Source organism: Suricata suricatta, chromosome 8, assembly GCF_006229205.1.
Source record: "Suricata suricatta isolate VVHF042 chromosome 8, meerkat_22Aug2017_6uvM2_HiC, whole genome shotgun sequence".
NCBI lineage: Eukaryota > Metazoa > Chordata > Mammalia > Carnivora > Herpestidae > Suricata > Suricata suricatta.
The window spans coordinates 31220570-31237540 of record NC_043707.1 but is presented as its reverse complement, the minus strand read 5'-3'; the positions used below and the strand labels follow the sequence as shown (position 1 = coordinate 31237540).

Genomic DNA, 16971 nt, shown 5'->3' with positions numbered 1-16971 from the left:
GCTCCGGCTCTTCTCCAACATCTTCCAGGAGTTGCTCCAGGTCCAGGTCACTGGAGGCTTCGTCATTAGGGGCAACACTTGCACCCTCCTGAGGACACTGCCAGCCTTCTTTCCCCATCAGGGGACGGGCGCTCAGATGAGCTGGTGGGGTCGGGCCCTTTGGCTCCATCCTGCCTTCTTTGTCCTCAGACGAGCTCGGTCCTGCAGGTTTGCTTTGGGGAGCTGTAAATTTTTTCTTAGGGCCTGGGTGAAAAAGCAAAAAAACTGAGAGCCCTATCGGGCCATCTGTCTTGCCCTTTTACAAGTCAAACTCCAACATTCCTATTTACAAAAATATCTCTGGGAAATATGACCTTTCGCAATAGAAAGAAATGGGTTTTGGAGTCAGAAAGACCTGGATTCTAGCCATATGCTATCATATGCTAGACATGGGTCTTGAGCAAATTATAAACCCATTGGGCCTCAGTCCCCTTATCTCTAAAATGGCAAATGTCGGGGTGCCTGGGTGGCTCAGTCAGTTAAGCGTCTGGCTTCTGGCTTTGGCTCAGGTCATGATCTCATGTTCGTGGGTTTGAGCCCCGCATTGGGCTCTGTGCTGACAGCTAGCTCAGAGCCTGGAGCCTGCTTTGGATTCTGTGTCTCCCTACCTCTCTGACCCTCCCCTGCTCATCTTGTCTCTCTCTCTCTCTCTCTCTCTCAAAAATAAAAATAAGTAAGTAAATAAATAAATAAATAATAAAAATAAATAAAAATAAAATGGCAAGTGTCCAGTCACAGAGATACTAAAAGATTCAAGGGAGCCAGGATGGAGTGTCTACCTAGCCAGCCCACAGCAATACTCAAATATATGTCCGTTTCCCCCTCCTCACCATTCTCCTGTCCTTGGACCAAATCAAACCAATAACCATTATGTTTCTACAGTGTATGTTATACTCTGCAATCTGAGATGCCTAACTTTTGTTCCTTTTAAAAGCGATGGAAAGCCATAAAGGTAAGAAATGATCCAGGGAAGGAAGACATAGACTTGAACCTCATTTCCCAGAGTTCTACCGAAGCCTCGAGCCATACCTGGTTGGTCAGGCTCTGAAGTCCTGTGTCCTTCTTTCCTTCCCATTATGACTACAGGAGTTGCTGCAGATACATTTCCCAGAGATCTCTTCATTGTCTTCCTTTGCAAGGTCCCATCTCGTCCATCTGCTATGCCTGCATCACCCCCACCAACAGCCATGAAGGACATTTGTTTCTTTTTCTTTAAATGACAGCTCAGCAAGGGTCCACAGACTTCCCAGCTAGTCTCTGCCTTACATCCTCTGCTCATTCTCAATATAGTGAGTTTTTTTGGTTTTCCTTCCTTTTTCCTAAATACTTCTCTCTTTCTTTTTTTTTCCTCTCTCTCTCTCTTAATCTCTCTTAATCTTCTTCTCTTGATATTTTTCCTCATAGACTGTCATCTCCAGGAAGCCATCTTTCTTGGCTAAGAATTTAAGACATTCATTCCACCTTTATCCTATGATTTTATAATCGTACACAGAAGCAAGGAGGATATGGCTTCCCTGATGACACTAGTAAGACTCCTGACCGTTTTTGCATATTTTAAAGCTGAGACAGTCAGTAAGATCTGGTGACCTGCAGACTCCTCCCATTGTCCGCTTCTTCCCTGCCTTAATGGTAGCACATACCCATTCCTAGCTGGCTTGCTTACCTCTTGCCTTCTTTTTTTTGGTCTGAATTTTGGCTGGCTTGGGACTAGGCAAAGTGGAGTCCTGAGAATGGGAGAGAATAATAAGAAAATATAAATGAAGTCACATATTTGTGTTTTTAATACAGTGGGATGCTACAGAAATGATGGGTGGGGTAAAGGGAGTCAATTGGATTTTGTGAGGCTGATACTGTTTAAATTAATGACAATAAAATTAAAAATGTTCATCCTTCCCAGCACCTGGGTGGTTCAGTCAGTTACCATCTGACTTCAGCTCAGATCATGATCTCATGGTTTGTGAGTCCAAACCCTGAGTCAGGCTCTACGCTGACAGCTCAGAGCCTCAAGCCTGCTTCAGATTCTGTATCTATCTCTCTCTCTCTCTCTCTCTCTCTCTCTCTCTCTCTCTCTCTCTCTCTGTGCCCCTCTCCTGCTCGTGCTCTATCTCTCAAAAACAAACATTAAAAATACTTTTTTAATGTTCATCCTTCTCATTCTATTTGATATTAGTCAGTACAAAGCTTTATGTACAAGAGAAGGAAATAAAGCCAGGCAATTAGCATGATGAAAACTGGTAAATTAGAGGCACCTGCATGGCTCAGTCAGTTAAGTGTCCAGCTCTTGTTTTTGGCTCACCTCACAATCTCATGGTTCATGGGATTGAGCCTGTTTGGGATTCTCTCTCTCCCTCTTTCCTGCTCACACTCACTCTCAGTCTCTCTCTCTCTCTCTCTCTCTCTCACACACACACACACACACACACACACACACATGCGCGCGTCTTGCGCTCTCTCTCAAAATAAATAAATAAAACTTTAAAAATGCTGTAATAGAAATGAAGAAAATGTTTTTGATGGGCTTATTAACAGACTGAACACAGACAAGGAAAGAATCTCTGCACTTTAGGCTATCTCAATAGAAACCTTCAAAGCTGAAAAGCAAAGGTAATAAAGATTGAAAATAAAAAAGAACAGCATATCCAAGAGTTGTGGGACAACTATAAAATGCTTAACATATGCGCAGTGGGAATACCAGAGAAGAAAAAAAAGGAAAGAAACCCAAGAAATATGAAAACAATAATGACTGAGAAATTTCTCAAATTGTGTTTTTAATACACACAAATTTATGTCAGACACCAAACCACAGATTCAGGAAGCTCAAAGAACACCAAAAATGATAAATGCCCAACAATTATTCCTAGGATTATTATTTTCAAACTACAATAAATCAAAGATAAAGAAAAAGTCCTCAGGAATAAGGTGTATCTGTTGTGATGAGCACCAGGTGATGTATGGAAGTGCTGAGTTACTATATTGTATACTGAAACTAATATTACACTGTATGTTAACTAACTGGAATTTAATAACTTAAAAAAGAAAAAGCCCTGAAAGAAGTCGAAGGAAAAGAACACCTGACCTGATATGCCAAGAAAGGGGAGAAGATGAAATCATACAAGGTATGCAATTAAAACCACTTAGGGCAGAAAAAGAGTGGAAGACAGAAATAGGAAGAAAGAACAAGGGCAACAAATTGAAAACAGTAATATAGATATTAATCCAACTATAGTAATATTTACTGTGAATATCAATAGTCAAAAAGTGCCAATTAAAGGACACAGATTATCAGAGTGGATTAAAAAACAAGACCCAGCTATATGTTGTTTACAAGAAGTCTACTTTATTATTTTTTATTTTTTGTTAATGTGTATTTATTTTTGAGAGAGTGAGAGAGAAAGTGGGAGCAGGGGAGGGACAGAGAGGAAGGGAGACAGAATCTGAAGCAGGCTCCAGGCTCTGAGCCATCAGCACAGAGCCTGACGCAGAGCTCGAACTCACAACTGTGAGCTCATGAGCCGAAGTTGGACATTCAACCAACTGAGCCACCCAAGCACCCCAAGAAGTCCACTTTAAACAAAAGATATACGTATATATATATACACATATATGTGTATATATATATATATGTGTGTATATATATATATATAGAGAGAGAGAGATTATAAAAACAAATAGAAAAATATACCATGCTAGCACTAATCAAAAGAAAGCAGGAGTACCTATGTTAATTTCAGACAGAGCAGACTTCAAGACAAGGAGAGTTCTCAGGGATAAAAAGGGCATCATCACATAATGATAAAGAGGTCAATTCTCCAAGAACTTTAACAACAGAATACATATTCTTCTCAAGTTCACATGGAGCATTCACCAAGAATGACCATAAAACAAAATTTAACATATTAAAAAGAAAAGAAATCTTATAATGTCTGCTCCCAGACCAAAACAGAGTTAAACTATAAATCAGTAACAGAAAAATAACCGAAAAATCTCCAAATACATGGAGATTAAATAACACACTTCTAAATAACACGAGTCAAAGAAGAAATCTCAAGAGAAATTTTAAAATATTGAACTAAATGAAATTTAAAATATGAACTAAATGAAAAGGAAAATGCAATTTATCAAAATTTGTGGGATACAGCGAAAGCATTACTTACGGAGAGGTAAATTTGGCACTGAACACATGTATTTAGAAATATCTAAAATTAGTAGTCTAAGTTTTAACCTTCAGAAACTAGAAAAAGAAGAGCAAGTTAAATCCAAAGTGAGCCAAAGAAAAGAAATAATAAGAAATGGAACAGAAATTGATGAAATTGATAACAGGAAATTAGTAGAGAAAATCAATGAAACAAAAAGCTGGTTCTTTGAAAAGATCAATAAAATTGATAAGCCTCCAGCCAAGCTAACTAAGAAAAAAGAAGAGAGGACACAAATTACTAAAATCAGAAAATAAAAAGGAAGTTATCACTACAGAATCCAGGGACATTAAAAGAATAATAAAGGAATACTATGAATAATTCTTTTCTTTTTTAGTTTTTTTATTAAAATTTTTAAACATTTATTTATTTTTGAGAGAGAGAGAGACAGAGCAAAAACAGGGGAGGAGCGTAGAGACAGGGAATGTGAAGCAGGCTTGAGGTTCTGAGCTGTCAGCATGGAGCCCAATGCAGGGCTCAAACTCCCTAATCACGAGATCATGATCTGAGCTGAACTAGAACACTTAACCAACTGAGCCATCCAGTCACTCCTGAATAATTATTTTCAAAGAAATCTGATAACCAAGAAGAAATGGACCAATTCCTTAAAAGACACAATCTGCCAGGGGTGCCTGTGTCGAGTTTGAGCTCCGTGTCAGGCTCTGTGCTGACAGCTTGGAGCCTGGAGCCTGCTTCAGAGTCTGTGTCTCCCTCTTTCTCTGCTCCTCTCGCATTTGTGCACGCGCTCGCTCTCTCTCGCTCACTTGTTCTCTCTCTCTCTCTCTCTCTCAAAAATAAATAAACATTAAAAAAAGAAACTTTAAAAGACACAACCTACCAAAACTCACACAAGAAGAAACAGACAATCTGAATAAGGTCTATATCTATTAACAAAATTGAATCAGTAATTAGTAGTTATCCTTCCAAGACAGAAAGCACCATGCCCATGGCTTCACTGGTAAATTCTACCAAACATTTAGGGAAGAAATTATCCCAATTCTCTATAATCTCTTTTTTAAAAAATTTTTTAACATTTACTTATTTTTGAGAGAGAGAGACACAGAGTGTGAGTGGGGGAGGGTCAGAGAGAGAGGGAGAGACAGAGTCAGAAGCAGGCTCCAGGCTCCAAGCTGTCAGCACAGAGCCTGATGTGGGGTTCAAACCCACGAACTGTGAGATCATGACCTGAGCTGAAGTCGACTGCTTAACCGACTGAGCCACCCACGCACCCCTCTATAATCTCTTTAAGAGAAAAGGAGCAGAGAGAATGTTTCCTAACTCCTTCTATGAGGTCACCATTACCTGAATATCAAAACCAGACAAAGACATTATGAGAAAAAACTACAGAGCAATATCTCTTATGAAAAGAGATGCAAAAATATTCCATGGTGATGGCCAAAAATATTAGTCAATTGAATCCAACAATGTATAAACAATTATACACCATAAACAAGTGGAATTTATTCAAGGTATGAAGACTGGTTTAACATTTGAAAATCAATTAATTAATCCATCACATCAACAGGCTAAAAAAGAAAAATCACATGATCATATCAATAGATACAGAAAAAGAATTTGACAAAATCCAACATCCATTCATGGTAAAAAATGATAGTAAACTAGGAAGAGAGTAACTTCCTCAAATTGCTAAAAAGCATCTACCAAAAACCTTCAACTAACATTATACTTGATGCTGAGAAACTGGAAGCTTTCCCACAAAGATTAGGAAAAAGGCAAGGATGTCCCTTCTCATCACTCCTTTTTAACATCATATTGGAAGTTCTATCTAACGCAGTAAGACAGAAATAAAAGGTACAGATATTGGGAAGGAATAAATATAGCTGACCCTTAAACAATCCAGGGGTTAGGAGTGCTGACCCTTTGTACAGTGGAAAATCTGTGTATAACTTTGGACTCCCCCCAAACTTAAGCACTAGTAGCGTACTTTTGAATAGAAGTCTTACCGATAACAGAGGATTCACATGTATTTTGTCCATTATGTATATTATATACTGTATTCTTATAGCAAAATTTCAGGATACAGGTTAATATACAAAAGTCAACCACTTTCTTATATTCCAGCAATGAACAAGTGGAATTTGATATTTAAAAACAATACCATTTATATTAGCACTGAAAAAACTAAGTACTTAGGTATAAATCTAACAAAATATATACAAGATCTGTAAGAGTTAAACAACAAATTCTGATTAATAAAATCAAAGAACTAAATAGATATTCCATATCTGTGGATAGGAAGACTCAATATTGTTGTGTTAGTTTTTCCCAGCTTAATCTAATAGGGTCAATGCAATCCAAACAAAATGCAAGCAAGCTACTCTGTAGGTATCAACAAACGATTCTATAGTTATGTAGAAAGGCAAAAGACTAAGAATAGCCAACAAAGCCAGAGGCCTGACCCTAGCCAACTTCAAGACTTACTGTAGTACAGTAATCAGGACAGTGAAATCAGCAAAAGAACAAATAGGTCCATGGGACCGAACAGAGAGCCCAAAAATAAACCTACATAAAAACAGTCAGCTGATCTTTGACTAAAGAACCAAGGCAATGAGTCTTTTCAACAAATATGCTGGGACGACTAGACATCCACACACAAAAAAAATGAATCTAGACCTAGACCTTACACCTTTCACAAAAATTAACTCAAAATGTATTATAGATCTAAGTGTAAAATGTAAAACTATAAAACTCCTAGAAGATAACACAGAATATCTAGATAACCTTGGGTATGACAATGACTTGTTTTTTTAATGTTTATTCATTTTTGAGAAAGAGAACAGGCAAGGGGCAGAAAAAGAGGGAGACAGAGAATCTGAAGCAGGCTGCGTGCTGTCCACACAAAGCTCAATGTGGCTTGAACCCACAAACTGTGAGATCATGACCTGAACTGAAGTCAGCTGCTCAACTGACTAAGCCACCCAGGCATGTTGACAATGACTTTTTATATACAACATTAAAGGCATGATCCATGAAATAAATAATTAATAGGTTGACTTCATTAAAATTTAAAACTTCCAGTCTGCAAAAGACAATGACAAGAGAATGAGAAAACCAGTCACAGACTGGGAGAAAATACTGGTAAAAGATACACCTGATAAAGGACTGTTATCTAAAATATACAAAGAACTCCTAAAACTCAACAATAAGAAAATAAACAACCCAATTTAAAAAATAGACCAAATACTTTAAAGAACAACTCACCAAAGAAAATACACAGGTGGCTAGTACAAATATGAAAAGATGCTCCAGATCATATGTCATCAGGGAAAAGTAAATTAAAACAACAATGAAATCCCACTACACACCTATTAGAATGGCTAAAATCTGGAACACTGACAATACCAAATATGAGCAAGGATGTGAAACAGTAGGAAATCTCATTCAATGCTGGTGGGAATGCAAAATGGTATAGCCACTTTGGAAGACAGTCTGGTGTTTTCTTAAAAAAGTAAACATGCTCTTACCATACAATCCAGCAATCAAGCTCCTTGCTATTTACCCAAAGAAGTTGAAAACTTCTGTTCTCACAAAAGCCTGTAAGCAGCTGTTCATAGCAGCTTTATTCATAATTGTTCAAATTTGAAAGCAACCAAGATATCCTTCAGTAAGTGAATGGATAAATGTGATACATCCAGAAAATGGAAAAATGCAGCAATATATACATATTTACATATTATATACATACATACATACATACATATATAATGTATAGACACACACACAAGCTATCAAGCCATGAAATACATGATGGAAATTTACATGCATATTATTCAGAAGCCAGTCTGAAAAGGGTACATACTACATAATTCCAACTATGTGATATTCTAGAGTGGGCAAAACTATGGAGACAATAAAAAGTTGGAAGTTTGGAAGTTGGTGATTGTCAGTGGTTGTGGGGTGAGGGATGAATAAGAAGAGCACACAGGATTTTTAGAGCAGTGAAAATACTTCATATAATACTATAATGATGTATACCTATCATTATATATTTGTCCCCACCTAGAGTAAACTCTAATGTAAACTATGGACTTTGGGTGCTTACAATGTGCCATTTTCAGTTCATCACTTAGAGACAAATGCATGACTCTGGTGGGTGTTGATATGGGAAAGGTTATGCATGTATCGAGACAGGGGATGGGAACTCTGTACTTTCCTCTCAATTTGCTGTGAACCTAAAACCACTCTTTAAAAAAATATTTAAATATATTTTTTTAAATCTATATTTTGTATGCTTGAAAAGACCCAAAGGAAACAAGTGAATGAGTATCTTAGGTGTGTACAAAGGGGAGAAGAGAGCATAAACAGAGGAACCTTGCTATTCTCTGAAATTGTTCCAGTAAGAACCAAAGAACTAAACTGGTACCTGGGAATTATCAAGAAATAAATTCCTAGATATGTGAGACATTAGAGAGAATAACTGAGGAAAGAAAAAGGTCTCCTTTCCTGAAAACCCCAAAAGATAAGACCAGCTAGTCAGGTCCACCCTGAGTCAGGCACAGAATGGTTCCTTAGTAAATATAAATCCATGGCTAACCACACATCCTACAGGATGCTCCTAAAAGGAATCCCCAATATCACTCTTACTTTTAACTCTTCTTCCTCCTCCTCCAATGCTGACTCTTCTTCCCCTTCTTTCTCCAAGCGGGAATTTGGGCTGTTAGCCCCAGTAAGCATTATGTCTAGAGCAGGAATAGGAAAAGAAAGGTTAAAGAATTTATCCAATAAATTAGATGATGAGTTAATGGAGCTGATCCCAGAGAAGCAGTCTTCTAACTCTGCCTTTCACATCCCAGCGGCATTTCCTCCATAAAACACAGCCCTAGATTATCGTGGTTCCCACCTTTTCCAAATACCCACCACTAACATGCACCCTCCCCCTCCCATCCTCTTTTTGTCTCCATTCTTCTCTTTACCCATCCATCTATCCCTCCATCCTTCCCTCCCAAATACTTGGTCAGTGGCATTCATGGAGAGCTTCCTATTACAGAACTAGGTGGATGATATTGGATATAAAATGAAGTTTCAGTTGCTGCCCTCATGAAAAACCACCTCCCTCTCTACATCCTCTCTCCACCTCCCTCACTAGTCCTTATCCTTTTACTGATCCTACCTTTTCCTTCCCAACTATTGTCAGATCCACTGTATCGGCTCCGGAAACCAAACAAGTTAACTCGTTCCTGAGGGAACCAAGAAACAAAAGCATCATCCACTACTCTCCCAGGGACGACTTTTGCCCCATGTCTTCAAAACTTTAGTTATGGGGATGCCTGGGTGGCTCAGTTAGTTAAACATCTGACTCTTGATTTGGGCTCAGGTCAAGATCTCACAGTTCGTGGGACTGAGCCCACATCACGTTCTGTGCTGATAGCACACAGCATAGAGCTTACTTAGGATTCTTTCTCTCTTCCTCTCTCTCTGCCCCTCTCTGGTTGAGCTCTCTCTCTCAAAATAAATAAATAAACATTAAAAAAAGACTTTAGTTGTGGACTTTATATTCATATTCCATACCATTTTCATTTGAAATTTCATATTCTATTTATCTAAATTTTATGAAGAGTGACTACTATAATACATTATAATATTATCTTTATATTATATATTTACATCATAATGTTATATAATTATATATGCTGTAACATACTATTATAATCTCTTTTTCAAGTTTACTTAAAATTACTCATTCTCCACTGCACTCCCAAAGGCAGAATTTGAGGATAAGCACTCTGTATAAAAGAGAAGTTAAGACATATACATCTGAGATCTAAAGTTAAATAGGAAGTTTGGATGCCCCCTGCTACAAACTGTCTCTATGTAGGATGAGAGAAGATCCCATTTGTTCAAGGGTAGGGAAAAGAATAAATAATTTAAGGAGCTAAGGGAATCTGGCCTGGAAAAAAAAGACTAATTTTAAGACTAAAACTGGATAATGGGGAAGGACAAGCCACTTTTCTGTAGTAGAGAGTATATGGTTTGCTTTGTGCCCCAGGCCCCAAAGAGGAACAGGTATGTAGTCGGAATGCTCTCCCACCTGAATACTGATCTGCTCTGCCTCCTGAGCCATCATCAGGGCCGCTCCCAGTTTCTGGTTGCAATCCTTGTTCCTGCACTTTTTCTGAAATAGAAGATTAGAGTCAATGATAAACATTAAAGAAATAACTCCAACATACTGCTACTCACGAGACATGATCTTTTCTGGCTTCTGATATTGACATCATACTCCTATTCTTAATCTTTTGGGCTTAAAGATATAATGTTCCTTTATTCCCCACCCCCCAAAACACCTTTCACCAATTCCTAGAAATATTGTTAACCAACATTTTGGTGGCCTCTCCAAAGTAAATCTCATGGAAATTTGAAAAGGCAAGATTAAAGGAGCTCAGGTAATTCCACTTTTAAGCTTCTCACAAGTTTCTTCAGATCCAGCTGATTGATTTAATACTCACTGCCTGATTTTCAAAGGCTCCAGAGCTTTTAGGCCTCTGCTCATTTCTTTTTCTTTTCTTTCTTTCTTTTTTAAAATTTATTTGAGAGAGAGAGAGAGAGCATGAGGGAGGGGCAGAAAGAGAGCGGGGAGAAGAAAATCCCAAACAGGCTCCACACTCATAGCACACAGCCCAACTGGGGGTTGGGAGAGAAGCTCAAACCCATGAATCGTGAGCCAAAAATCAAGAGTCAGATGCTCAACTGACTAAGCCGCTCAGGCGCCCCTCTGCTCATTTCTAAGGCAAGTTGAACCCAAAGTGATTTAAGGAGGAAATATTTTTTTAGTTACTATTTTAGCTTCTCAACCAGGAGAGGTTTTTGCCTCCCAGAAAATACTTGTCAGTGTCTAGAGACAATGTTTTTGGTTGTCACAACTGAGTCCAAGGGCAGTAGTACCCTTTGGCTAGATGCCAGTAGAGCCCAGAGAGGCTGTTAAACATCCTAAACTACAAAGGACAGTTTTCTATAACAAAGAATTATCTGTCCCAAAATGTCAGTCGTACCAAGACTGAGAAACCCTGAGTTAACCTGTGTCCTCATTTTTGCCACACCTGCCTAGGCTAAACTGTAGAAAACCGCAGTCTTCAGGAAGGTGCCCTGCCTGCAGGCAAGGAAGGAGACTAAGAAAAATCATTATCCTGCTGCAAACCTGATAGAAAGAAGAGTCCCTCATGAATAACCTCACCCTTCCACACTTGGTCAGACATGGGACTTTCTCCCAACACAGCTTCCCCTGGGACAAAATCAGGTTTAATAAAGGGCAGATTTCGTTTTCAAGTTCCCTGTATCACAACTGACCCCCAAGTGTTGCTTACCACTCCAGATAGCTCCAGGGTCAGCTCCTGGAAGTTCTTCAGCATGTTGACTGGGATCCAAGCACGAGAAACTGTCTCTCCAAAAAATGTCACGTGGTACTTAGACTGAAATAAAAAAAAAAAAAAACAGTTTCCCTATGGCCCCTATTCTTTCTCCTTTCTTTGGTCCTCTAACCAGAAAAGGTGGGGGAAGAACTGAAGATTCACAAGGAAGGAGCCTCATTTGATGCCAGAAGCCTGACCCACCTACTCCACCTTAGACTGCTGTTCTTCCATTCCGACATGAGGAATTCTAACCAAAGCATATTTATCACAATCATAAATTTCCTAGTGATGACTAAATATTTAATTAGATACAAGCTTGTATTCTATATGTGGGTACTTATTTCTGTGTTTGTCACTCTGGCTAAGTGTCGGTTTCTACTCATGTCTTCTGGCTATATCTGTTTCTACTCTGCACATCTGTTAGGATGGATTTGTTCATTATTTTGACCTGAGCACCTACCTACTCTGAGCCAGGAAAACTCACCGGCAGGGAATCAAGATGAGAAGCAAAAAGAAAATATTCCCCCAGGTCAGGATCAGATTCTACCATGCCTGGCCACCTGGAGAAGACAGACGGGAATAGGGGACAGAAGAGGAAGGGTTTAGACTGTTTAGAGGAAAGGAACACAAATTCACCAATACCCATGTATATAAAGGGGTAATATGGTTTGCAAACAAAGGATCTCAAAGATAGACACCTTCCTTATTGTTCTCCCCCAGTAGTCACTACCAAATGACTAAATGACTTCCATCAGTGTACAAAGAAGCTTAGAATCTTCCTAGTAAGAGTATTTATATATTTTTTTAGTAGGCTCCATGCCCAGAATGGAACCCAACATGGGGCTTGAACTCAAGACCCTAAGATCAAGTCATATGTTTGACCAATGAGCCACCCAGGCGCCCTATAGTAAGAGTATCTTAACCTTCTAGGCTTTCCATCAATCCAGAGAAAAAAACCTGACTAAGAACATCTCTAAAGAACAAACTATTCTACCCTTCTTTGTTCTACTCTAAATCTCTGTCATATCTCAATGTTTTAAAAATGCCATCACGGTGCCTGGGTGGCTCAGGCAGTTAAGTGTACAGTTTCAGTTCAGGTCATGATCTCACAGTTCGTGGTTTAAGCCTGCGTTGGGCTCTGAGCTGTACTGCTCAGAGCCTGGAGCCTGCTTCAGATTCTGTGTCTCCCTCTCTCTCTGCCCCTCCCCCCTCACATTCTGTCTCTCTTTCTCTCTCAAAAATAAATATTAAAAAAAATTTTTTTAAATAAAGTTACCATAAAGCCACCTTCCTTTTTCTGCCCACTCAGAGTAGAATTGTCAGATGCTTTTTTTCCAGGGAGATACCACATCCACAGTGAAACCTCTAGAAAACATGTTCTTTCAAAGCCTCCCAGTTTGGTACTTTATCTTTTCCCTCATCCCATGTTCTTTCTAAGGCAGGTACCATTTCCATTATAAATGCTTTCTATTTCCTCTTTGCCTGAATCTACCACTCCCAAGTTCATGAAGGATGCTCTGACTATGCCATGGTGCCTTACCAGGGATAACCATATTGCTTGGCCCAGATGATAGATCCTGGAATGTAGGAGGCATAAGCCACATCACTCTCACGTCCTGTCCAGGACTCCTCAGGGATGTCACAGCGATTATACTTCAAGTCTGCCCCCCCCCAAAAAAAGAGAGAGATGAAAAGAAGGGAAGGAAAGAATATCATCAGGTAGGGCAGGAGAGAGCAAAAGAATATGCAGCAGATGGGACCAAAAGGGTACCTGAGAGACAGACATGGACGAAGAACAAAGATCCACGGAGGAAATGCAGCTACAGCTTGAATAAGAGTGCTGCCTCCATATATTGTACAGAAAGAGATTGCAAACTTCTGCCTGGCTCACATTATCTGACCCTGCTTCCATCTACATAACATCATGACAGTAATTTCTCTGAGACTTTGTTAGCTCATCTGTAAAATAACTGGGCTGGGTTAGATCATCATAATCTTTTCCAAGTGGTTTCAAACACTTTAGAATTCTAAGCCACTGGCTCTCTCTCTCACCTGCTTCCCCCCATGTATCCCATATCCCTTCTTATCCACCAGCCAATAACCTAATCAGGACCAGCAGGGTCAGACTAATGCTGAAGAAGATGGAATCCACTGAGAATGCACATTTAGATTCCAAGTCCCTCCCACAATATAACTCTTTAGGGTGTCTTTTTCTAGCCCATTATGCCAGATTCATCTTGATATGACAAGGAAGATCCCTTCCTCTCTCCCAAACACTACAAGGACCCTTGGGATTATAACTACATCTATGACATATTTAATCTAAGGGATACATCCAGAGAAAGAAAGGGAAGAACAATAAAAACAAAAAAGAAAAAAAAATCTCCAGTCCATTCTACCGGTATTCTGATCACAGGACCAATTATCTGGAAGCACTGAGGGGTCGATGTTCCCACAAAGCCGCCTCCACTTCTCACAGTTTGGGGAGGAACACTGGACCCAGACGAGACACTGGCCTGCAACACGAAAAAAAAAAAACTGAAGTGAGATCAAAACATGCTCTTCCTTCTTCAGCCCAACTAAAATCAATATACCCTCGGTAAAAGCATAGAGCCTTAGGGGTCAACTAGTCTAATCCTAGATTTGTAAGTTGGAAAACTAAGTTTAGAGAAGATAATTGACTTACTGAAGATCAGTCTAACTTGGTGGCAGAAATGAACTTGGATCCCAAGTCTCACATCTCAGTCTTTCTCCTATGCCATACTATTATCGCTCCTTACCCCCAGGGGAAAAAATCAAGTGTTTCCTGTATTGACTCCTTTTTTCCTAATGTTTATTTATTTGTGTGCTCAAGCAGGGGAGGGGCAGAGAGAGACGAAACAGAGAATTCTAAGGAGGCTCTGTGCTGTCAGCATGGAGCCCAATGCAGGCTCAAACCCACAAAACATGAAATCATGACCTGAGCCGAAACCAAGAATTGGATGCTTAGCATCTTTCTGGCTTGTGCCTCACTCTCCACTGACCTGTCACTACTGGAAGGTTCTTTTGAAGGGCTAATCATCATCTCTTTTGTATACAACATCCAGAGTTACTATGTGAATCTCAACTGATTTACTTGTCACCAAATCACTATTTTGAGTCTTTGGAAACAACAGCCCTGAGTTTACCCTCCTCCAAAATACAGAGATAAATCTATTAAGTCAATCAACTATTAACTTCAGGCCTTGCTCAAAGACCAAGCATTCCTTTTATCCATTACCTTCTAAACCCTTATCCCCACCTTTCTTTATCCCAACATCTTCTAAGTTAACCCAATTTTACTTACAGCCTCCCCTCTTTCCATCCCAAACCCTCCACTATGTTCTTTGGAATTCTAGACAAGAACAAAAATTCCACCTATCTTCAACTTCTTCCCTGAACATCCATCTCATTTTTGGAACCTGATGATGCACTGATGACACTGCCCCTGCCAACACCACCCCAAGCACAGCTTTCTAAGTGGAATCTGCTCCCTCTCACATACCCCAGACCAGAGAATGGGGTCAACATCATCCTTACTCCTCATCACCATTGCCAGACCTTTACTGTCCTCCTTCCCATAAAAACCCTTCCTCCCTTGAGATCCATGCCATGGGAGTATGCCACTCTCTCATCTCCCTTGGAAAGATGCTGGCATCTGGTTCAGGCTTCTCCTCCTTCTTCCACCTCCTGCCTCATTCCAGACAACCGCTGTTTTCACAGGGGTAACTCAAAAAGCACCCCATTCTCTGAGCTCCTTGACCTTTTCCTCTATGCCACCTCAGTAACACACTCCACTTCAGTGATGCACTCCCCTCCTGCATGCTCCATCCAGTCATCCTTAGGAACCATACACCCCCCTGAAGCACTGATCCTAACATCCCTCTCTGATGAAGATGCCCCATCTCCCATCTCACTTGCTCAAAGACCCTTATCCAGATCACCAATCTACCGGCCTCTAAATTCCAGCCAATCTAGTGGCAACTTCCTTTCTTCACTCTGTTTTTACTCAGGCTTGACTCCTTAGATTCTAGTGCAGACATCTTCAACATTCTTGCCCTCTACCCTTCCTCCCACTTGGCTGGCCAAACACAACCCAAAATGAACACATGGTACCTTTTCTGTGCCTCCATTCATTAAACTGAGCATTGCTAAAGAAACAGTGCATAGGTATATGCCCTAGGGTCACAATTAACCCCACCAAACAATGTTTCTCCAGTTAAGTTCATTCTCCCGCTGTCAAGTTTTACCTTAAATGCCTGAACGTAAGTGATGCCCCTCCATCCCACTGAAATCATCCATCAGAGAAGCAGCAGACTTACCTGTGAGACCTTTCAAAGTATCTCATATTTAAGGTTTTGAATTACTTTATTTTGAAGAGAAAAATACTGGTTGGGAGTGATACATAAGTCTGAAAAGACAGCTACCGAGCCTGGGACACACACATGTATGCAGCGCCACAGCTGCCACTGGGGTCCAAGGAGACTGGCACCTCCCAGGCTGCTCATAAGCAAGGCCTGCAGTAACCAGCAACCAACTGTACCACTCCAGGCCTGCTTTTTCAATGCTGCTGCCTGGGTAGCTCCCCATTGCTGCTCCCACTACCCCCAACCTGTGATGGCAAGAATATCCAGCCCAACGTCAAGAAACAAGCCAAAGTACACATGGTGGAGAGTTCCAAATATCACTGAGTAGGGAAACAAAATAACCAAAGGCACAACAAGAAAAATCAAGAGATGCCATTAAAAAAAAACTTCCAGAATGGACAGGGCCTGTACAGTCAATGAGCCTCCTTTAATAACAAGCTTTTAAAACTGACAAGAGACAGAAAACTAGCCAAAAAGATGAAATGAAAGAACTCTCCTCTAAAGAAATTCCAGGAAGAAGTCACAGCTTCAGAACTGCTCAAAAAAGATATAAGCAACATAACAGAGCAAGAATTTAGAACAACTGTCATAAAATTAATTGCTAGGCTTGAAAAAAGCATGGAAGACATCAGAGAAGCTACTGATACAAAACTAGGGACCATAAAAATAGCTGTGATGAGTTAAAAAATGCTATAAATGAGGTGCATAATAAAATGGAGGCTGCCACTTCACAGATTGAAGAGGCAGAGAGGAGAATAGGTGAATTAGAAGACACAGTTATAGAAAAATAGGAAGCTGAGAAAAAGAGAGAGAAATTGATCAAGAAGCATAAAAGGAGAATTCGAGAACTATGTGATACAATCAAATGGAACAATATCTGTATCATAGGAATTCCTGAAGAAGAAAGAGAAAAAGGTCCTGAAGGGGTGCTTGATCAAATTATAGCCAAGAATTTCCCCAATCTGTGGGAGGACATAGACATTGAAATCC

The 16971-nt window shown here is 39.8% G+C and overlaps 1 protein-coding gene across 1 annotated transcript in view; it reads right to left on the bottom strand.

The window, feature by feature from the left end:
* Position 1: 1 nt before the first annotated feature.
* Positions 2-16971, bottom strand: part of ZCWPW1 (zinc finger CW-type and PWWP domain containing 1) — a gene marked incomplete at its 3' end in the record, with an annotated part of 29092 nt that continues 12122 nt past the window's right edge. Inside the window, exons 8-16 of the mRNA XM_029945738.1 lie at positions 13996-14112; positions 13137-13257; positions 12081-12156; positions 11552-11656; positions 10282-10365; positions 9364-9430; positions 8838-8932; positions 1703-1763; positions 2-243 (exon numbers count right to left, since the gene is read on the bottom strand). Coding sequence (XP_029801598.1) covers positions 2-243; positions 1703-1763; positions 8838-8932; positions 9364-9430; positions 10282-10365; positions 11552-11656; positions 12081-12156; positions 13137-13257; positions 13996-14112 — 968 coding nt within the window. The remainder of the gene's footprint in view (positions 244-1702; positions 1764-8837; positions 8933-9363; positions 9431-10281; positions 10366-11551; positions 11657-12080; positions 12157-13136; positions 13258-13995; positions 14113-16971) is intronic.